Here is a 24,839-nt window from a genome sequence, read left to right as displayed (position 1 = left end):
GTAATATATAACATTGGAATGTTTAAAATATATTAAAATGCCCTTTAAAGCAACAGTAAATTTGACACAGGGACTATTACAATACAAATAAATATTTTCACAACAATAAATATAATAATTCATCACATTTATAAATGAATTTTGTGCTAACACAGTTCAAGGAATGTTCAATTATAAGACTTAAGTTCAAACAAATAAGGTTGCAAATAGATAAATACATAAAATTCGAATTTAAATTAGGAATTATTACTAAAGGAGGTTACAACAATAAATTATTATGTTTAGTATTCAAGTTATAATGATTACTATCGCAGTTGAATTAACAATTAGAGGCAATAATGACACTTAAGTTCTGCTCTATAAGTTCGAGTTTGCTTTAGCGTCCGGCGCTCAGTACCTTTACCATGAGTTTACTACAATAGTTTTTGTCGATACTCGATTTTAGTTCCACGGGTGACCGGTAGAGGCGTTGCTAAATTTGCCATACAAAATATTTACGTCGTCGCTAGCGACTATCGACAAATACTATTGCTTCAAACTCATGGTAGAGGTATTGATTGGTTGGTTCATTCGCACCGGCCAATCAGAGAGCCAAACGCGCGCTTGTTTTAATCTCGTTAAATGTAAAGCAAACTCATACTAGATGTTCTGTAGTGCCATAGACGATTGCTAGTGTCACACTATTCAACATAAAACTTTTGAGAGCTACTGTGCGCTATTGGCTATACAAGATTTAAGAATGTTATTTCAGCGCCATCTAGTCAGCTCAAATACGATAGTCATCACTATAACTTTATTTTAATTTTTTTGTGTGCTTATACAAAGCACTTTTATATCTCATGAAACAGTCTATGCATAATATGTCTTTATTACATTTAAATATCTAAAATTCTCATACAATATCAATAGATAGTAGAGAAATATAAAGAAAAATAAATAGTCAGATTTTATATTCTATAGTTAAATATTAACTAAAAAAATATTCGATTTCTGTCAGATTTTTCAATAGGAAAAATAATTTTAAAATGTTTATTATGAAGATAAAATTATGCTATTAAAAAAACACCAAAAAATAATTGTAAAGCAAGTACTTTAAAGCTACGTTGACACGGAACGCATAGTATACAGACTTTACGTTAAACGACATCAAAACGAGTGCGCGTTCGGCACTGTGATTGGTTGGTTCATTTGCAGCGACCAATCAGAACGCTGTACGTGCTTCTTTTCGTTTTCGTTAAACGTAAAGCAAATTCGTACTAAGGATCTTGTGTTTCTTGGGGTTAAGTGATTTTTTTTCGTTCCCTTTTATTCTACTTTGGAACTAGGTATAATTACCTTCTTCTATTCCCTACTCATTCTCTCTCTCTCTCTCTCTCTCTCCTCTTTCTCCTCGTACAGAATTACCTGTCTCTTTTCAACTTTTATTTTATTTGTCTTTAGCAAAACATCTGTTGATACCTTTAATAGACAATTCAAAGGAATTTAAGCCTTATATACATATAACTACAATCCAATTTCAGTAAGCAATTTTTGTACGTATTAAATACATATACAGACCGTGTCAAAGACGCTTATAGCCAGTTTCACAATCTCTAGATATTCTTTAACCACAAGATAAATAAAAAAATACATACTTAACAATTTTTTTATCTATCTATCAGTTAAGTGTACAGGAGACTAGTGAAACCGACAGTTAAAACTTAAAATAACTACAACAAGTCACCAACATGAAGTAAACAAGACGATTACTCACAAAAAATAATATAAGTCATTCAGAAACTTTTGTAAAACGTGAATAAATTAACAAAAGCACCTGAATAAGTTACCTTAAAGTCGATATAATTATTTACTAGGGATATTTACAGTTTTATTACTTGCAGTTGATATCAATTTGTTTTGAGACCAAATAAGGGAGACATTTTTGGTTGTTGAGCCACTCGATAACCGCGATTTCAAGTTATAGGACCATTTCTGTCTAAATTGGAAGTCAGTTTCTTATCCTTTCTGGCAAATGCAACATACATTGAGCATATTTTTAAGTTACTAACTGCCGTACTTAGATACATTTAATGATTACTTAAAATATTCCTTATACTGGGTTGAGCAACCATGAAATGACTCTGAGTACGAAGGTAAGATACTAATTAATTCAAATTTTATATTTAATTGTTCTTTCTTTCTTGGTCCCCTCAATAGTACCTATGGCCAAAAGCTGCCCTTTAATTGTTCATCATTATCATTCTATAGGCTCATTTACTAGTATTTGGATCTAGATCAATTACAAACTGAATAAACCTTTTATCGACTCAGCGCCATCTATCATTTTCTATTGATACCAACTGCACGCAATATATCGAAGTCCATTAAACGAAGCCATAGTCAATGTCAAACATTCAGACAATTATTATTAAACCAAGTATTCATCGTATATTATATACTTAAGAATACTGTAGATCTTACTATTTACAATAAATATATTTTATAATATAGTGTATAAATAGATAATTTTCATGTCAATATTGATTTTTCATAATATAGCCAATATAACTTGACCTATCTGAAGTGTGTTACAAGTGTAGCATTACTTCTGTCATTTGAATGTGACTAACTTCAGAGAGGTCAACTTATGTTAGCTTTGCATTATTATTTGTCTTTTATTTAGTATTGATTTTCATAGATATGCATTATAATATTTTACGATAAATTATGCGAAATCAGTAGACAATAGTGGAGATGAATACATTCGCAAGTTATTTTGTCGTTCAGAATGAATGACGCGGAGATTTTTATACCATACAGCTCTATAACAGGGTAGATTATCCCTAATTTACAGTCAATAATCAATATTTTTTTATGTAAAGCTTGATTAACTTGGAACAGTTTAAAAGAAATAAATATTCGAAAATGTCTTCAGATTCCGATAAGTTTCAAATCTTTCATACTGATTTTGACTAGATGTAGTTTATTTTTAAAATGGTACATATAAATATAGTATGTTAGTATATATTTTTTCTTAATTAACATATAAGATTCACTCAGATCTATAAAATTGATAAGAATATAATTGATATATTATTATGCTATCTAATTATGACAGAAAACACATTTTTTGTGAATATTTTCTACCCCTTCCAGTCTTAATCAAATGAATTTCGAAATAATTCAGATCGTTCGTGTATTAAGAATCATTAAATTGTCTAATAAAATAACTTAATATTATAATAAAAAAAAATAGTCTTTAAAATGGAATGTTTAGTTTTCGTTCAGCACCCTTAGTACGAGTTTACTTTACGTTTAAAGTAATCGATACGAGAACGCGTTTGACGCTCTGATTGGCCAGCTCGAACAAACCAACCAATCAGAGCGTCGATTACGCTCAAAGTAAAGCAAACTCATGCTATGCTATTGTTGCTATTTTGATCTTATGTTTTTAATGAGTTTTGTCATTGTTTACATTAATAGTAATTGTTTAACAGATCTATTGGTCAAAAATATTGAGACTCGTATTAAAAACATAACCTTTCTTTGGAAAACAGTTGGGTAAAAACAAATTATATTCAACTGGAAAGGGATCAAACACTAGTAGTGTTATAATTAACATAAGAAATCTCTTATTTTACTTTTACTTCTTAACACTAATTTAAATAGCTGCTCAGAAGATTTGGTTATTTCATAAATTTCATTATTTTAAATATTATTCATAACCCACACTGTACACTAGTGTGTTTAATTAAACTTTAAGTCATCTAAATTTTCATACGACGACAATAAATGATTCGAAGTGTCACCCTAATGTGCGTTTCAACAAAACAAATATAACCTTAATACATACAAAATAAGGTTCACATTAAGACTGAAATTCTAATCTCATTATCCATTACCATTTGTCAATCTCACCTTTTATATCATCTTTGTGGAAAGATCTGGATAGTGTTTAGATCTCCATTGGTGGTATGTTGATGAGGTTTTCGCGAGCACGGTTCCAGTAGTAGAGGGGAGGCCCGGCAGAGAAGCAGTACTTCTGTTTCAGTGGGGTGTCGTTCTCCACCCAGTACATGAGGTATAAGTTGCACATCTCATCTTTGTTTGTTGCTCTGTAATAATAAAAGATATATAAAAATCAGTTGCTATTTGTTAGTCACGCTAAAACTCAAGAACAGCTGGATAGATTTGGCAATTTTTGTTTTGATTTATTTGCGGAAGTAGAGTAGAAAAAGAAAACAATGTTTGAGGTTGTACGAAGTTTGCTGGGTCAGTTAGTAAAAGATAAATAGGATTATACTAAATCTTAATATGGTAATATTTATACATGTCATATAACATTTAAAGTTGATGTGTTGATTTTGACGTGTCGGGGTGGCCCGGAGGTTAAGGCGCGCTTTTCATTAATGGGGGTGCGTGTTCGAAACCTACCAGCGACAAGTTGCAATGTGACCTTTCCGAGTTATATGTAGTTTCTGTCCGTAGTAGCTACGAGCAGGGCTAAGCTAAGCATTCTCCTTAGATCTTTAAAAAAATCGGAACTATCAAAGTACAGAATTCAGTCCACATTACTACTACATAGGAACTACAACATTATGAAATTTCTTCACTATCACTTATAAAAACTACTTAAAAACTAAATCAAGACAGCTACTCACCCAATCCTCACAGAGTAATCATGCGTATTGTTCATGATGCACCTCGCGGCCAGTACATCGTCTCGCTCGATGGGCTGCGTGTTGGCTACGGGATAGAACATCTGCGGCAGCTGAGGGTCCTTACGGCCGAGCAACGTCCATACGTCGCCGTTCTCTTCTTGTCGCACTACGTAGCCTGTTACTTGTACTCCTGCAATGTAAATCATAGTTTTAGATGAAATTCTTACTAATCATCACCACAGGAGCTTTTTTTACATTTAATGGGCCGACGTTAGGCCGCTATCTCGCCTGATGGTACGTGATGATGCAGCCTACGACCGAGCACGTCTGCCTGTAAGCAACCTATTCACTTGAGCTTTAAAGACACCCAGGTTATACCCATCAAGAAACACAGACTCCGGCAAGGAGTTCCACTCCCTAGCAGTTCGCACAAGGAAGCTCTAAAGTCAAAGTCAAAGCATTTATTTTAGTTAGTCCTTAATTAGGCATTTTTAAACGTCGAAATTAATTATCTGTCAACCTTTCCAAATGAACTCTGAACTCTTGAATCCAATTCCGATCGATTGACATTGATATTGTGAAATTTCGTACTCTTGAGTTGCAATACTAGCACCCATTGCATTCGTATTGAGATATTGAATTAACTATATGGTATTGAGTTTGGCTTTATAATCGGTTCTCTGAATGATATTATAACACCTATGATTGGGGTTGTATAGTTTTATAGTTGAGATTTTATTATACCTAATGCGCTCTAAGAAGGTGCGGCTGACAGATTCAGTAACGTTTCGTATCACTCTTGAAAGTTGCTGCGATTTAAAAATTATGCCTTAATATTTTAGCTGTATCACATTCGTATTATGTTAAATCATTCGGATGCGTAGTTAATTAAATTAAAACCAACCGGAATGTTCTAGTATTCAATTAAAATCTAATGATATGAAAAATAAAGTAAAGTGTTATGCGTATAACGTAAAGCCATAGTCGTGTTTAGTGATGGGATGTACGGCTACGATGGATAGGTAGTCGATGTTTTTTTAGAATAAAAAACGAAAATCGTGCGTCGTTCAATTATCATTCTTAAAAAAACCTTTAATTATGTGGGTAAATCCACTGTAGACGCGGCTCTCTCTGCCCAAACCACAGTGACATTATCTAAGCAGAAATATGTAGTAGGCATTTTTCTAGACATTTCCGGCGCCATTGATAATGCGTGGTGGTACTTAATCTAACATATACAAACTAATATATCCTTGTTTTCTTCACGGTTCTGTAAAACTGTAACTCTGAAACACCTCAGGGCTCGGTCATAAAATATTTATTTTGACAAGTATATACACGTAGTTAGACTGCACAACTAAATAACACACACATTTAATAAAAAAATTCAAGAGAATTAAATGTATGCTGCGAGTATCGATAGCGATAAAAAAAGATTTTTCTAATGTCCATCCCTAAAGAGAGACGTCAACGTCATACTGGCATCTGTCAGCCGCACCTTCTTAGAGCGCATTAGCTATAGATTGAAATTCCATAACATTTGAGATAGATTTCAAGAGTAGCCCTGTTTCCATGCACTGCTGGATATATGTATTCTTTTTAATTTCTTGTAAGTAAAATTCAATTTAATTAATGTCTGTTTGGAATTTGACGCAGGTTTGATTGCTTTTTTTTGAGGGGGGGGGGGGAATCATCCTATGACTTCTCCCGCCTTGGGTGAGACGGGAGGGAGTGTCAGACTCTTACTGACTAAAAACCACCCGTTCCTTCTCCTGCTTTGAGCCGGAGCCCCGGTAACCTTTTACGTTGTCCGCAGCTCAGGCATCAGCCCTACTGGGCCCCATCTGTGGTGGTAGGTTTGATAGCCACATGGAACCTTTTTATGTAAGTGATAAATTGTTGTTCCGAGCACAAACAAACAAGGATAGGTCGTTATAACTCACCTAGAGAATGCGTGTGAGTACGGAACGCGAAGGGATGAATGACCTTGTTCTCAGTGATGGTGCAGGCGGTCTCCATGCGTTCCACCTTGTGCGGCGGGATCATGCCACTGGTGCCCAGTAGGAACACGCCGGCTTGACGGGGCATGCTGGAAATTGAATAGAATATTATAAGAACATAATTATTGTTGACTAAATATTAAACTAAAAATGTTCCTCTGTGACTCGAAACTAGTAGAGCTTTTCTCTATTAATATACGTGAGTAAACCGTGATTTTTAGTTAAGTTAGTATGTCTCACGATAGTTATTATAATTATTGTTATTGTTAAAAAAATCTAAACTATAAGTAGCAATACCACCTTGCCTTCAAAACTAGGCAGGTAACCCTCGCCTGATTCTATTTTTTACATAACATGAATGTTGTTTTAAAATGTTACAGAACGCATGATTCAGATTTTTTACATAGTATGAATGTGGTTTTTGAATTAATGATTGTAATCTAAGCCGATAGCCAAACGCGACTTTAGCGCTTGTCTACTTCTGTCTGAGAGAGTAGAAAAGTCAGTTTCAGGTCCCTTTAGTTCAAGTTAGTAGAGTGTTTACTATTCTCTGCCTACCCCTTCATGGAATAAAACGTTGTATATTTATGTTATGATTTCTTGAACAATAGCATAGTACAGGAAGATACCTATTATATCTACACAAGTATGAACCCGACCATGAAACTATTGTTGCGTGAGCACTAATTGTTTGTTGTTACAAACATATACCCCAAACTGACTGAATTACAATTTATTTTCAACTTTATTTTAAATTTCTTAAGATTTAAAATGTATTGTGAATAGGTAAAAGTAGATTGATCTGTCAAAATTACAAAATTCTACAATAGATTTTCAACGTTATGACAATGTCTTAAGGTAGAAAATGTATTGAAAGCAGGTTGATAAGTTAGTTTACATACAAATATGTAAACAATAAATAAACGAGAAACTAGCTTGTTTGTTTATGTGTAGCGTTTATTTCTAAGTAATATTCAGTTCAGTTAAGCATACTTATGTATAGATAGTCTTGTTATAGAGTCGCCAATCTAAGACATTGAGAAAAAAAGTAAACATTTACCTTCGCTTGGTGTATTTCAGGAAAACTCCAGAGTTGTCGGTTTTGTCCTCTGAAAATAGCAGCATTCAATATTAATTCATTACAAACTTATACCATATATTCGTATGTTCCAATATGTTTTTAAACTAGCCAACTAGACCAGTTGGCTACTCGACGTAGAATAAATTAAGGGCCCCAGTATGCTTCGAAACCAATCGGACACACTCGTAACTCGTAAATAAGCCATATAAACATGTTTTAATTAAGCATATATACTGATTATGATACATAGATTATGATATATGACAGATACTGATTATGATAGATAGATGATATTAATTGATTAAATAAGAATAAAGTATTTACCTGGGAAACGATGCATGTAATGGACTTGAAGTACCAGGTACTTGATGGGTGAATCTTTGCCGATGAGGAAACCAACGTCCTTTGGAAGGTGCAGGCTTGGCGCATCACGAGCCCACGCGTATACCACCTGGAATATTAAAATGGAAGAATTAGAAGAAAAATAAAGATAACCTTCTTGTCTTCTATGCGATGCCAGATTTTAATTGTCGAAAATCTTGAAGAGCTTTAGGTACTTACGTGGTTTTTAATACAAACCGATTTTAAAGAAACTTATACTCAAAAGTAATATATCTACATAGTTCTTAATAAACATTTAAATGTCCTTTAAGCGAGCAGTTAGATATTATTTGCAAAGAAACTTAGAAGATTTGTATGTAAGATTCGTAAGAATTGGCGTTATATTGTCTCTGCCTATCCCCATGAGAAACAGGCGTGAGCTTATGTATGTATGTATGTAACCTTAAAATATTCTTTCTCTCTCTCTTAATTCTAATTTAGAAAATGATTATACAAAGCGTAAACGCTCTTCACCTTCCTAAGTCATATTAACCTTTTTTTTTTTTTTTTTTTTTTGAGGGGGGAAAATCATCCAATGACTTTTCTCGCCTTGGGCGAGGCGAGAGGGAGTGTCAGACTCTTACTGACTAAAAACCACCCGCTAAGTAACCCGGTAAACCCGCTAGGTAGTCCGCAGCTCCGGATCAGGCATCAGCCCTATTGGGCCCCATCTAAGTCATATTGACCTTGGTGTACAAATGCAAAGGGGGAAATTATTTGTATTCTATATATTCTATCTTAAGTACTAATATATTAAGTGTATCTTCTCGCAAGGATCAATATAATATGTATTCAGGTCAATTACTGCCGTACTCAGAGTCATTTCATAGTTACTTAACCTAGTCCTTAGCAATTGTTTTCGATACAATATCGTTACTAATGAATAGTTTAAGTTACATGTCTCTGAGTGCGGCAATTATTCAGAATTAATTAAGCAAATTGTACATTACTTATGGTTGACAAAAAATATCTTTGTTTCTATACCTCTTATCAAGGACATGCAATTAAACAAGCCTTAATTAGTAAATTTAAAATATTGTCTCTTTATTTTTCTTCCATTATTATTCAATATGTTATCACTATCATGTCAAGCATAGATTAATTACTGAACGAACAAATTTTCAATTAACGAAGTACGATAACCGTTCATTCATGAATAATTAAATTAGATAAGTTTTTAATACCTGTTTTGCTTTAGTAAATGCATTTATTATAGACTTACTTCTACCAGCGGCTTTGCCCGCGTTCCCGTGGGATAAAAAGTCAGCTCATACCCTGTCTGTATACCAAAGTTCATCAAAATCCGTTCAGTAGTTTCAGCATGATTGACGGACAAACAATCGAGGCGGTAAAGAAAATAGAAGGCGGTTCCCATTTAAAAAAAGTTTTTTAGTTTAGTATAATTAACTAAGCATTATCTATTACCAAGGTGACAAACTAGACATAACATTGAATAAAAACAAATGATAACATACACGAATATCTATTTACTTGACTAAAATAAAATAAATTCTGTATTTGAGTATAGCCTTAGTCTTGTACAAGGTTTATAGCTTGATCAGGTGTCAAAAAAATTTACTATTTATTAAAACGGGAATAAGTATCCAAATTATTTACTACATTTTAACAAGATATAATATAGTGTTCTGTCCATGAAAATATACAGGTGGACTTGTAATTCGACGTATTCCTCTCGGGAGGTGATAAAACAATGTATGATTGAACCAACGAAGCAATGTAACCAAGAATTCTATTGTGAACCTGATTGAAAAAGAGTAACCTATAGTCTCTTGCTCGTTCTTCTACATAGGAATCTACACTTTAGAACGAGCAAATAACTTCACTAGAGAACCGGACCTATGTTGGTCAACATTTGTTCTTTACATAATATTTACTTAGACGTTCAAAAATGTCTTTCGTCTATTTGAAAGAAAAAACTTTTGACTTTTTCTATGAGCATTAGATTATGTAGGACTGGGGCTTATAATCACAAGCAGCATGCGTGCAGTAAACAATGAGTATAGTTAAATAGTCATGTAAGTTGTAAATGCTTATATATTTTGTATGCACAATTTAATCATATTCGACAAATCAGTTTTCGAGAAAATTGCGCACTAATGCAAACTATTGGTTGTAAAATATGGGTAATAAATGTGACGACTTTATTGGATAGATTCAATTTCCCACTCAAGTATTTTATGAATTTTATTACAGAATTGCGTATTTTATAGTAGTTTGAAGAATAGCAGATTAAAAACGAGGTAGCGTAGGTACTAAGCCGTATAAATTCTGATCGATGCTTAGCTTACGTATTTGATAAATACGTCAATGAAACATCAAGGTTTCGCACAATATGTATTAGAAACTATATGCATACTAGGTAAACGGTAGGTCATTGGAATAAATAGAAAAGTTAGGTACTAAAGTTTTAATTTGTTGATATTTTACTTCTGAATTAATACTTTAATTACTTATTATGTTTTTGGCTTACTCAAGTACTTAAATACTCAACGTCACGCCTTTTATCACCGATGGGGTAGGCAGAGAGAGATGACATGAGATTTTAATTATCGTAAGACTAGGTATTTTTTAATCCCATGAATTTACTTATAAGTTTAAGCAATAGAAAAACGGTGCAAGCAGTATTGTTATCACATCATAATGGTTTTATGTTCCTGAACCGATGTCATTATTTAAGTAAGTAAGAAAAACAATTTACCGACTTAATTCATAAACAAGAGTTCATAATATGTATGATAACAATTTATTACGATTTATCTGCAACACAAATGTGACGTGACCTATGGCACGAGACGCGGTAATTCCCGATTTCACAGAGTAATTTTATTACTACAAGCTGACACGGTAAACTCCATACTTCCTCAAACAATTATTTCCTCATCTTTTAAACCTTCTTTGGACTTCAATAAATGATTGAATACAAAAGTCAAATCGGTCAAGACTTTTTTGAATTTTAGCGAGACTAATGAACATCATTTGGTTTTTATTTATACATATAGATAAGTTATCGGAGTTTGATGTTGAATAATAATATCTAACTTATTTTAGTATTGTTTTGTAACAAACATTGCATGTCACACATGCTCCTAGTTCTAAGGTCTATGTTTCCAGATCCGAATATAGGTACTATAAGTTGTAGGTACATCTCATTATAATTTCATTAAATTCATTACTTAGTTGAATTTCGTTTTAGGCTTCCCATGGTAGTATGGGAAAGCCATGCTTTAGCAGGAATGGGCCACATGTGTGTGATACCACGGTCTCATAGAAAACTAGAGTTTAAACAAAGCCTGCGTTGTATTTTGCAGTGTGAAAAAAACTGTAGATGTCACAAGGCGTCTGGAGGCGAACTGCGATAGTGTGGCGGCACTCTGACAAGTGACAGATGACAGAAGTCCCACATAGACTATTGACGAGCAAAATCAACAGATGACGTCATAAATATCCTGCATCGCACATGCGAAGTATACATGCGAATACAACAACAGTTGGGCAGAAATCCCACCAGGCATGATCACCTCGCCTAGTCGGAGGATCTTCCTTTTCTTAGGGAACTTTACTCTCTGTTCCCTAAAATAGTTTTACTCTAATAACGCGAGTAAAGCTGCTGGTAAAAGTAAGTATCCTGTATAAAAATGTTGAAAAAAAAGAAAGATAAGTCTACTTACTTGAGATCCGGAACGGCAGGGACTGGCCGTATTGTACAACGCATCTACTTCGTTAGTCTGCATCTCACCACAGTTCCTAATAACAAAAGAAAAGATAGGATATTCAAATTCATTCATTTGCCTTAAAACATGGTATTATAGATACCTATAGTACCATGTTTTGAAAAAACATGGTACTTATATACATAAGTACCATGTTTTAAGGCAATGTTAAGGAAATGTTACAATGGAATTAGAATGTACCTACATGTTTTGATAGGTACTTAGCATGCAAAGTTATAGCCTAGGTAGGCGTCATATCATCGTAAAATATACAAATAATAGCATAAATCGGAAGAAGATCGTGGTCCATTCGATGGTCTGCTATCCTGGTAGGTACTTTCAATTTCACGCTCAAATTGCTTAGCTAATTTCGAAGATACTCATCGAAATCACATTTTCATATGGGGTTGTAAACACAGAAAAAACCTAACACCCATGCATAGTACGGGAACCATAATTCACATGATGCGAAGTTGCCATCAGTCATAAGATAAGAAACACACCTACCTATATGAATCTATAAGTTCTACAACATACAATAGCTAGATTTTATGCCTAGTTTACGGCTTCATAAAATGGTTATGTTATCACCATTCATTCCATTCATCGATTTTCCTGACACTTGGCCGAGTATTATTCAGTGTATGACGTCATCGTACGCCAAACATATCCTAAGGCTTACTACGCAAATCCGTAGCATGTCGATTTAGCGTTAACACCCACTAGTTAGTGATGTAATGGCTTACGTGCGAAAGCGTCGTTTACGACAGAGCGCAAAACTTTTGTATTGAAGAATGACAAATGTAGGTACCTAAGGCACTTTTTTGTTTTGGTCCATGTCTAATGGAAGTACCTATGAAATTGAGGAAGGTAAGTATATCAACACGATCAACATTACTAATATCTTATAAAGTCGGACACTCCTGTAACCTCGCCCAAGGCGAGAGAAGACAAGATGATTTTAGAAAAGATGATTTTCCCCTCTGAAAAAAAGACCAACCATGAGATGTAGTAACAAATAACAACTTACCAAACAGACTCATTAGATCCTGGCTCTGAGCATCCATACAGCAGCATGTGGTGAGCGGTGTGCATCGTCGCGTTCGGTTCAAAGCCCACTGAAAATTTATTTTATTTTAAAATGGTTTGTCTATCCATTATAAAACACAATAGGTATACGTAAAGGTGTTGTAATGGGGGTATCATAACTATGGTCACCATGTAGCGTTAGTATGGCCTCTCGTTCTTCGTCCAATCAGGATTTAGCTAGTGTCACACCATTGGACGTTCCATATTTGACAGCTGCAGTGATTGGACAAAAAGTCTTCTTGTTACATTTGGGTCATTTGCTGACCAAAAATACGCTAGCCCCCATTGTAACGAAGATATTTTTTTCATCATAAACGGCCCCTGACAATCCAGTACTGGACTAAGAACCATCCAGTTTCAAGCAGGAGTTATCCATAATCCCCAGGCTTATCACTTCGTGGTCACCATACGGCAAATTGTAATTTAAAGCGACCTAATTAGAGCTAAGTAGCCTGTGCTACCCTCTACCTAGGTACAATATTATCTAGACGATGCCAATTAGAGAGAACACATTTCCAACGGCCTTCACCTATAAATGTATAAAGAACACCCGAGAAAAATCGTCCGCGCTATTTTTAGATCGCAAACTAAGTTCGATACCGAGGGAGTTTCATACATAAACATGATATTAGATGACAACCTCGTAAATAGTGAGGCGAAGAAATTGTTTTCTTACTGGCTGATAAAATCATGGACAGTATGGAATTTATTTTTGTATCGGTACCCTTAGCATAGCATAGTTTGCTATGCGTTTAAAGTACCGGTAACATCGGGTTTCTTTGACCCTAGGAGGTAACTTTGACCCAAATTCTACAACCAATAGGAATCCAGAACAAAACGTATATTAGTTTTTCATTGGTCTAAAAGTTTGGGTCAAAGTTACCCTCTAGGGTCAAAGAAACCCGATGTTACGGTAATCGAAACGAGAACGCGTTTGGCTCTCTGATTGGCCGGCTCGAATAAACCAACCAATCAGGGGGCTTACTACCATCTTTACGAAAACATTCTTATTATAAGGAAGTTTTACTTCAAGCATACAGTATTATTACTTTGATTCGTACGCTGATCGTCAATTCGCAAAGAAAATGTATTCCTGCTAAGTGATGTGAAAGAACGAATGAAATATAAAAGTTTGTCTATTCCCTGCTCCAACCCTAGAAAGAGACAACGCTATATAAATGGTCGTAAATTGTATAGCACTGTCTCACACATATTTTTGTTCCGAAACTTAAGTTTAAGTTCAAATGTTTAATTAAAACACGATTTAGATGGATGTTTTTGTGAAATAAATATTTAATGTAGGTGTTTTTGTTTGAATCTACAAAAACTGTGAATTATTTAATTGTCAAAAATATAAAATTCAAGCTTATAAATAAAATGAAATATTTACAAACATCATGCTTCGGAATCTATTTGGAGATTCGGACCACTGAATTGTCGCGCTGCGCTGTCAAACTGACGTTGTTTAGTAGTGGGATATTTGAAACTTTGTTGCTTGTGATTTAATTAAATTTTACAAATTAAATAATCAAGATGGAAACAAGGTAAGTCTGAAGTATATGTAAATCAATTTCTTTAAACACAAATATCCTATATGTATACGTAAAGTAAGAAATGTTTCACAGTAATGATATTGTCCCTATTCGATGACGCGGTTTGAAACAATTTTAAGTGGTTGTTTTTTGTTGTAATCCTTATCTACTTTCAGCGGACGTGCTCGTCGAGTTTCGGGGCGTCAGCTCGACATTCTCTGGGAGTTTTTAATACATAATAAAGACATCGCTTCGGCATATAATAGATCTCTGCATGCGAAAGAATACTCCCGGAGGAAATGGACTGAGATAGCGGCTACATTAAATGCAGAGGGTGATGGAGCGCATAAGGACTGGAAAGGCTGGTCTAAGGTAACTATGAGGTTTTATTCAGAAAATGTGTCCAAATGTCTTCAAGGTCAGAGTGAATAGGCTGTTTCTAGTCAGGTATGCATGTTCTATCTGTGACCGCATTGTCACTTATTATCAGATGAAATTGCGATCAAATGCTTGTCTATTATACTATAATACTAGATAAAAAAAAAATAGTGTAAAATTAAGATATTAAGTATGTATGTAGTAACTTATTATTAAGTTGTACATAGTAAGTACATAATTATGATGATATTATTTTCAGTATTGGGTGGACTATAAGGCCAAAATTAAAAGCAAAGTTGCAGCCTTACGTTCATCGCAAACTAGGACTGGAGGTGGACCATCCACAGAAAGGTGCCTGACCGACATAGAGAAAAGATTTCTTCAAATTCTTGGAGAGGATTTTGGTCACGGCATCTCAGGTGTTCGTGTGGAACCATTTCTAGAGGTAAAAATTATTGTAACTGATGTTATAGCTATTACTACATATTAATAACTCATCTAATTATTCTAATTATTTCTTTGTAGCCTCTGGAGAGCGATGAAGCTACTGAAACTGTTGACAGTCAGGATTCCCCAGCCTCCCAATCCATTTTAACCATGACCATACCTTCATTACAAATACATCCCCTTGTTCAAGATTCACCAGTTGCCCCAGATCCACCTTCTATTGAAATACTTCCGACTCTCACACTATCACGACTGCCACACCCTGACACACCTCCACTTCCACCTCCACATCCTGACACACCACCACCTCCACATCCTGACACACCACCACCACATCCTGACACACCAGCAGCAGCAGCACGCTCTCCACGGCGCCGTCGCCTAAGACGCGAAGCGCCGATGTCACAAGCGACCGCCAGACGCGCTATTGTCCGCGCGGTAGAGCGCCATACAAACGCATTAGAGCAGCTAGTACAAATAGGGCTTAGGGTAGAAAGGTAAATAATAAATTCATAATTATAAACAACAAATCACAAAGAATGGATCTTTTACTTTCATTCATAATATAATATTTTTATTGACAGTTGAATATTAAAAAATAAACCACTTTTGGCATGGCATACACACATACAGCAGTCATTTAGAACATTGAAAATACCAAATATAAAAATGAATTTCATTATTTAGGAATACAATAATAATATAATCTTTATCCACTACATATTAGAATATATTACACTTATATTTATAACCATATATATTTTTTTAGGTTCTTACGTGACGCGTTTCCCAGAGCCGTTGGACGAGAGAACTTCGCGTAATATGGCCCAGCTGCAAAGCTAGATTATTACCGCGTGGCTGTTCTCTCCCATCATGTTCCTGCTGTTGTGATTGGTTCTCTTGAACCATATCTTCATTGCTTAGTTGTGGCACAGGTACATTAGCACTATTGCAAATGTTGTGTAATATAACACAAGCATTTACTATACACCCTGCTACATCTGGTGCATAGTGCAGTACTCTGTGAACAAGTAAGCAACGAAAACGTGCCTTGAGAAGCCCAATCGTACGTTCCACTATATTTCTTGCATGAACATGCAAATCAGTGTAAAATGCTTCGGGTGTGCCAGGTGCAGCATCCAATATAGGTGTCATCATTGTCTTCCTTAGCGGGTATCCAGAATCACCTAATAAAAATTAATAGTTTAATAGTAGTAGTCAATGCTATAATATTATCATATAAGATGCTTAGTATAAATTTTGTAATAAATATTGTGTAAAATAAGAGTTGGTATATAAGTTTTTTAAACTGTCATGGTCACTAACATTAGAACTTATAATGACACAAAAACAAATACAAAACATTCAAAATACATGGTAAATATCCTATTATAAGTTCTAAGATAAGAGTTACCTACTAACTCTGTCATGTAACATTTAATTTTGCCAAAGATTTTATAGAAAAGCAGGATGATAAAATTATACACACCAAGAAACCAAATATTTTCTCTGTTGCTTAGTTCTTCTAAGTGTGCTTTTAGTGGATGACTAGCCCATATAAAGGAATCATGAGTTGCACCACCATGACTTGCATCTACACTCAATATTTGCATGTCTGCATCACAAACCTGAAAATTATTTAATAACATTAGTCATAAGTTTATTGTACATAGTCCTAGAACTAGTTAATAAAAAGTAATATGATTAAAGTGCCTTTATTTATTTACTATTATTCTGCCAAATAAACTATCTATATTAGTTTCTTTGTGTGCATATGCAACAGCATTAGTAACTTAAATGTATTAAATGTCTACTTACTATTTGGACATTCAAAGAATGATACTGCTTGCGGCAATAATAGCGCTCCTCATGAATAATGGGACGTATTATTGCAACTTGAGTGCAATCTATACATCCCAAGACACCTGGGATTTTAAACTTCTTGTAAAACCTGTAAAAAATTGTGTGTATTTATTTACTAACTACACATTTTCACATTAATTTAGGCATCTAAACTATGGATGATTTCTAGAGTTAATAATATTGGGTACATACTCGGTTTTAATCCTATTGCGTTCTTCAGTGGTTCTAGGAAATTTTATAAACTTCTGTCTCATTTGGGTTGTGTTCAGACAGGCAGTAACCTGAGCAATAACTTTAGAGACAGTTTGTTGAGCCACAAAATGTCCCTCACTACTGCCTGTAGGGCGTTGGTATGATCCTGTGGCATAAAATGCTAATGCAATCAATACCTGGAAAAAAGTATATTTAAACATGAGTCAAGGTACCTATTGACTTTGAGCAGTAACTGTAACTGTTGACCATAAGACTGAACCATAAAACATACCTTTGTTTCAACTGATAAGTCTGTGGATTTTTTCGGAGTTTTCATCAAAGGCCTCAAATCATCACACAGATTATATGTCAGTTGTTTTGTGAGACGGTACCTTTTAACAAACTCCGTATCGTCCAAATCAAAAGGATTACATTCAGCACGAAGCTCCATACGACGCCGCTTTCTTAAAATTTGTGATTCCGTATTGTCGGATTCTAAAAATTCGAACAATGCGTATTCCATTTTCTTTCTTGTGTGTGGAGAAAGAACTAGTTCACTTTAGTCAAATGTTGACGTTATAATATGCACGCACGACACTTAAGGTGTGTCGTCGTCGAACTGCACTTAAATAATGGGTCTTGAGCAGTGCCGGTGTAAGGGCCACCGATACCCCGGGCGAAAATATTGTGGCACCCACTTGACTCAAGTGGACACAAACCCTCAAAAAATCCATCTAAGATAAATCTCAATAAAATATATGCATATGCACAGAGCGTAGAGCATAGTTCTGAGGGTTTGCACCAGGAGAGGCAAGAAACTCCAACTTCAGACCTTGGCGCTCCCCAGAATTTGTCGCCCTGGGCCATCACCCCATCACGCCTGGTCTTGAGCCTTTTTTCCATGACAAAATCAAACAATAGCCTTTAATGTATCCCGGACTCGTACTTTCCTTACTTTTTATGTTATAAATTTGGTTTTTTGTACAATATAATTCTTACACAGTTTTATTTACGTCGATAGCGATTAACTTTTTTAAGACTGCTAGAATTGACATTTAAGCAATAATGTTTAGTGTCAAAAGCAGCTTGGTGGTACGAACTGAATGAACTATATTGAATGACGTCACCAAAACTGCTATTCCAACAGTCTTATTTGTATGATAGTTATAAGCTTACTTTAAGGACATCGTAGTATGAAAAATGAAAGTAAGCTTAAAATAGTATTGCTATAAGAGATGGTAGTAAGGCCCCAGATCGCCGAACGCGCTCTCGATTCGTTTTCGTTCAACGTAAAACTAACTCGTACTAAGGGTACAGAATAAGAAATAACAAACCTAGGTAATAGTTGCTGTGTGGCGAGATCCTGATGGGCGTGCATAGGTAGAGTTCATCCTGCAACAAAACAAAATATTTTGAGAACAGAAACAAAACATATAAGAAGTGGGGATTGCAATCCATCAGTATTTTCAATACAGCTGGATTTTTGATGGATTAGCCTGGATCCAGTGCGGATCCAGCAAAATAGGAAATCAAAAAAAATACATGATTCTTATATTTCTTTTTGCTTATTTACTATTTAATCATTTTACTAATAACATTAGTGTACAAAATCGACCGTTTTGTCAGTTGCCGTGTTTGTAAATGTTATGTTTAATTTAAGACTATAAAACTCAATCAGATCATTGTTAAACAGTTAGATAATAGATTCTACGACGAACAAAGGACTTCAAAACGTAAGTAAAAGATGTACAAAACAGCACTAGTTAATCTTGACTACAAATATCTATAGTTAAAAAAATACCAAAGAGAAAAAGGTGGAAAATCCTACTAAATATATCTACATTAGTCATCATGTCACGTCCACAGTAAATGCAACCCACCCAAAACATAAATGTGAAAGGCTGCCAAGTTCGATAATATTGAAATGCTTCGCCTATAAAAGAAGTGAGATCTAAATAAGTACCAAGTTCCATACACAGACCTCAGTTAAAAATGATATAACAAGTTGGCAAGTACACACTTTGTTATAAACCTACTAAACGCAATGAGTCAAGTATAAAATTTTCTATTAAAACTTGCCAAGTTATATCATTTTTAACTGAGGTCTGTGTATGGAACTTGGTACTTATTTAGATCTCACTTCTTTTATAGGCGAAGCATTCCAATATTATCGAACTTGGCAGTCTTTCACATTTATATTTTGGGTGGGATTTCATTTATTTTTGTAAGGTTTATTTTCTTTTTTTCTTGTTTTACTTTACTTTGACTAAATACAAACCTTCGTAACGAATTTTAGGTCGGTACGACCATTGGAAGATATAGACAAATTTTTTGTTTTAGTTCCTTAGGGGTATGAATTTACACCTTCATTATTTTTAAAACCGACTCACACTTGGCCATTTTCAGATTTTTTCCTTTACCTTGACCTAAAGACCTACCTCCATACCAAATTTCAAGTCAATACGACCATTGGAAGTGGTCTAGGTTTTTGATGAGTGAGTGAGTGAGTGAGTGAGTCAGTCAGTCAGTGAGTGTATAGTAAAAATAGCGATTTTCTGACGTCAATATCTCAAGACCTACAATAGCTACATTAATGAAATTTTGTATTTTAGATAAGTAAGTAGATCACGATAGATACTAATAATTTCAAATGCGTAGATAAAATAGATTTTGAGTTATAGGTGGGTCGAACTTGGCCCGAAATGGTTCGTGTAATATAACCCACGGCCGGTGTGTCGGTTTTTTGCTCGAACTTGGCGGACACACTGCCGTGTGTCTAGATCTTATGTTTATCGCACTAGCGTGCTAATTGGGTCAGTCATAAATAGCTGGTTGTTTCATCATATTATTATATCACTAGTCATCTTCAGACGAGTGATTTACCTAAACTTAGTTTAGATAATACATAGGTACCGTTTGTATATTAACATTCGCTATCTTATAACAGGTAGCGGGTTCGATTCCCCCATTGACCAACTCCTTGTGTGATCCACAAATTGGTATTGTATGTTTGTAAGTGCACCCTTGACACGGGAGAAAATCTTAGTGCAGGGCAACGTTTCAAAAAGTTTTTTCTTCTCTAGCGGTATACATAACTACTTCAGGAGAGTGTCGCTTATTGTTAGATAATCTTAACAATACTGACATAATAACATTATTAACACCTTAATCAGGCATAGTACTACAATAGAGTTCGACCTACATAGACACTATGGACTCATAAATACCTATACCTAGACTTACGTACCAAGTTACACTTCACCAATAGAACATTACCAACGATTGTTTTTCTACGGATGCCAATGGGTATTTTTTCGCCAAATTATGCCCCACACTCAGCAATCATGCTTGCGACTATTGTGATGCTAGAACGGAGTTAATTTTAAAGATCTTTTCGGGTAAAGAAAGTAGTTATTTTACTTTGTTACCGAGTCATCAATTGAATGATTTTGACTAAGTGGTAACAGCGGTAAGGCGTAAGTGGTCCTTCATGTGGTAAAAGCATTCACAAACTTAATTTGTCATTCCAAACGGTTTCGATTGCCCGCATAGATTTATTTTGACATGCGGGCATTTGCCAAACCGAATAATAGCTCAACCAAACCACGTATTCAGATGATAGATAACGATTTGCAGGAACTGTTTACCGATACAATTGTTAGTACCTACCTACCTACCTATCAGTAGGTAAGTGCTTAGAAATACTCATCATAATACTAATCATAGGTGCGGACTACCTAGCGGGTTACCGGGACTCCGGCTCGAAAACATGAGTAGGAACGGGGTGGTTTTTAGTCAGTAAAAGTCTGACACATTTCTCCCGCCTTGGGTGAGGTGAGAGGGAGTGAAAGGTTGATTGTCCCCCTTAAAAAAAATATTCATCTCGTTTGCCGCCTTATCTCACAAAAAAGACAATGATTTGACAATGTAATTTATTACGACACAGACACACACAGAACCTGATACAAATACCAATGTAGAACCTAAATAAAAAAATAATCACATGGAAATTGTAGTAGTTACCTAAACAAAGCTGTTTCTATAAATAGACCGACAGACGGAGTTCCCAGCTCCAATCAATTTTCAATCTACTGCCTGCGAGACAATATTGATCTTGATTGATTACAAGCTAGCGAATATACAAAGGAATTTCATTCATCGGTTTCGAATATAGGTACCTAGATAGGCGTGTCTAATCTAGGGATGATTTTGCGGGGGTTTCATTTGGGAGGTTTTGTTATGAAGACCCTAAAATGGAATATTTTCTTGTTCATTTTCGAACCTACCTTTCATGTCCATATTTATATCGACATGTCGCATAAGCTTGGTTTGAACCGAGCATTTGCTCGGTTATCTAAGTGCTTTCGGTACTTATTATTTTTAGAGTAGTTGAATAAACACTTAAGTATTTTACTTGTTAGTTTTTTAGTAAACTAGGCAAAAAGTACCTACCTAATATCTAAGTAGTTACTCCTATAAAGGTAGATTTCATATGGGATAGTGATTTCCGAGTTCTGGAATACAGGTAACTACCTACGCTTCAGTCAGAGCCAATAGCTAGCCTTCAGTTAGTAAGGTGAAATCATTGGATAATATTATTCAGTACGGATATATTAGCTTGTAGCAAGCTGATCAATTCAACCTTGTCGTCTATGCACGGATTTCGAATGGCCCGCGGGTAACATTCATGCCGAATAATACGGTCCCGGATCGATCCCTATCTCCGATTATACTATAGTTACCTAGTAAAAATTAGCATTATCTCAAAAGAGATAGGTACAATATGCTTTTTCAACTTGTTTTTAATTAAAGGTAATGACTGTATTTCGACGCCTGCGTAGCCATTAACTATATGGATAAATATTCTATAGGGGTAGTTACCTAGTTATGTCTAGCGAATCCTTTGCCTATATACCTATTTTTAAATAAAAATTCTAAGTAGGTAAGTAGGTAACACAGAAAGTAAAATTTTAATTATAATAAATGGAATGGGTGATGTTGTGGTAGTCTGGCGGCCATATTTAATCCACATTATGTAGGCGTAGCACTCAACAATGCACGTAAATATTGACCTTTGCTTATCCATAAATGGGGTTTAATGATAAAACTGGAGTGGAGTGAAGTAGATATCCATAGCTAATAATCCTTATCAGGTTTTGATATGAAAGTGGTATTGAAATGGTGTATTGAAGTCTCATTACAAAAGCTTAGAAAGCTGCATGCAGGGTTTCCTAGTAGAATATTAGCCTAGGTAGTAACTATATACCTTAGGAAATTTCTTTTATATAGGTATAAAAGTTGGCAGATAACTTTTGAGATTTTGTTATAATTTTTTTCAAGAAAATTATTAACTAAAAATACGCGGACTTTCAATAGTCAGCGCAACGGTCGCCGCGTCTACGCACGATGCTTGTGAGGATCAATCCCTGTGCGAATGGCGGAACTTTCTTATTATAAAAAAAAATGCCAAGTTACGTGCCAAAGACTATACCTAGGTACTTAATAGTACAGAACAGTAACAGTACCAGTAACTAGGACTCATATTAACTACAAGAAAATTGGAGTAGTTACTGGTGTAATGATGTACACATTGTATGTGTGAGCTGACTTTGCACTTCTGCCAAACATGTAGACATTATGGTATGATGTTAACTATGTTTTACCGGTTGTGTGCCAGAACACAGATCCGGAGACACGACATATTTTCTATTGTTGTGAACCTGGATCAAAACTTCATATTACTGTAATAGTTAGTAATGTGTTGCCTTTAAATTTGACGATCAGTCTCAAAACTGGTCCAAAAAAGAAATATATAAACAAAACAAATCCTTGATGGTGTTTGTACCTAATAAACTTCAAGTTGTCCGACACATAACACAATTTTCCTCGTAAAGGGTTTTTCCAGATATGAACTCTTCATTTAGTTATTATTTAAGTAACTCCAGCTTAGCTTCAAAGTTAAAGTTAAAGCATTTATTCCATTTCGTTGTTAAATTGTTATTCCATTTTGTGTGTGTCAGTGACAATGCAGATTATGGAACTACACACAACTTAGTTATAGTGAGTAGTTATTAAGATGATGAATGTGCATTTTTAACAATATTTTTATAGAAATGACATGCATTTTTAGATGCTAACATCAATTACTAGTGAAAGTACCATCAAATGTGTTTGAAAGATTACATTTCCTTTCTCTTTTAAATTGCATGTTTATTACAAAATTGTTGTATGTAAATGAAACAATTTTTAAGACAAGTAATAGGGGATTTTTATACTTTAACCAGCTGTTTTTCATAAGTTCGACTGCATGGTAAACAGAAAAAAGTAGCTCATATCCACTAAGTATTTCCCAGATGTAAAGTGGAAGAGTTAGCATGTTTGTTTGAACATACTAATCATACTACATCTGATTCGAATTGAATTTTTTTATGTTGGTAGTAAATTTAACAACAAAGGCTAGAAATTATTACACTACAATCAATAGGAGTCGAGCAACGTGTGGAAACTCACAGAAATAGCTAGTCATAACATAAAATTGCTCAATAACTAAATAAAAATATAAATAAATAATGTAACACATTGTAACATTAAGCTAGATTATTGTCTAATAAGGATTTCATACACAAAACCAACTATGTACATTTGGGAATTTAGTAAATTTAGTTTTTATTAAGTGATGCATAAAACAAAATTTTGTGCATTGAGTTTTTCCTTAAACAATATTGTTGTTTGTCCAGATTTACCAAGTCACATAACTAGATCCGCATACCTATATGGGATTTTCCATCTTTCATATTTGCAAAACCGCAAAATAAGCGATTGTTTTAGAAGGTGCATGTTCAATAGGAATGATTTTAAACATTCACTCTACAATGCTGCACTTACTATTTTTTTAAAGACCAACTCCTTTGAGGAAAACGACTTAAAATAATAATAACAGTTAGAATGTGAAATAATAAGATAATTATAGTACTTAAAGTGAAATAAGATTGAATTATAATTTAATATTAATTAGCTTGAACTTACCTGGTGTGGCCAAACGTTGGGCATCAGAAAATCATAGGTATCAATCTCAATAGCTGATGCAAATAAAATGCAACTAAACGTGGCATAAACCACAAAAACTATTTTATCCATATTTTCAAATTTCGAATTTATACTTTTTTTTAAAACACTGGCGCACAACTGCACAACTTTATTCTAAAAAAATAATGGACAACTTGTACGATGTTTATCACACAACAAAATGAAACTGGTTATTTTATTATTTAACGTTTGTTTGATATACCAGCGCGTTGACTCAATAATGATGCATGTTTGAGCCGAGAAGCGACAAGTGTTTGTATAAATAATTTCGCAAATAAAATCGATCAATACCAGAATCAAGTTGATTAACGTCATAGCTGTGTTGCTAGCCTTCTAGGTTTCACCGCTATACGCAGGAGAGTAATGAAGTTCCTTCACAAAATATTATTGTATATAACAGTTTCAGTTGAAGAGTGTGA

The 24,839-nt window shown here is 34.6% G+C and overlaps 2 protein-coding genes across 2 annotated transcripts; one reads left to right on the top strand and one right to left on the bottom strand.

The window, feature by feature from the left end:
* On the bottom strand, positions 1-24,727 carry LOC118274102 (peptidylglycine alpha-hydroxylating monooxygenase). The gene is made up of 9 exons (XM_035591478.2): positions 24,361-24,727; positions 18,669-18,726; positions 12,864-12,951; positions 11,792-11,867; positions 8,046-8,172; positions 7,701-7,749; positions 6,584-6,729; positions 4,641-4,830; positions 1-4,094 (listed from the first exon to the last, which is right to left on the bottom strand). Exons 1-9 carry the CDS (start codon positions 24,469-24,471, stop codon positions 3,935-3,937), a joined length of 1,005 nt encoding a protein of 334 aa, XP_035447371.2. The 5' UTR covers positions 24,472-24,727; the 3' UTR covers positions 1-3,934.
* LOC118277198 (myb-related transcription factor, partner of profilin) lies at positions 13,898-16,988 on the top strand. The gene is made up of 5 exons (XM_050698992.1): positions 13,898-14,466; positions 14,631-14,826; positions 15,092-15,277; positions 15,358-15,776; positions 16,049-16,988. The coding sequence occupies exons 1-5, from the start codon at positions 14,456-14,458 to the stop codon at positions 16,098-16,100; spliced, it is 864 nt and encodes a 287-aa protein (XP_050554949.1). The 5' UTR covers positions 13,898-14,455; the 3' UTR covers positions 16,101-16,988.
* Positions 24,728-24,839: the final 112 nt, after the last annotated feature.

The sequence above is a fragment of the Spodoptera frugiperda genome, chromosome 15 (genome assembly GCF_023101765.2).
Source record: "Spodoptera frugiperda isolate SF20-4 chromosome 15, AGI-APGP_CSIRO_Sfru_2.0, whole genome shotgun sequence".
Classification (NCBI taxonomy): Eukaryota; Metazoa; Arthropoda; class Insecta; order Lepidoptera; family Noctuidae; genus Spodoptera; species Spodoptera frugiperda.
This window is presented reverse-complemented; position numbering and strand designations above follow the sequence as displayed.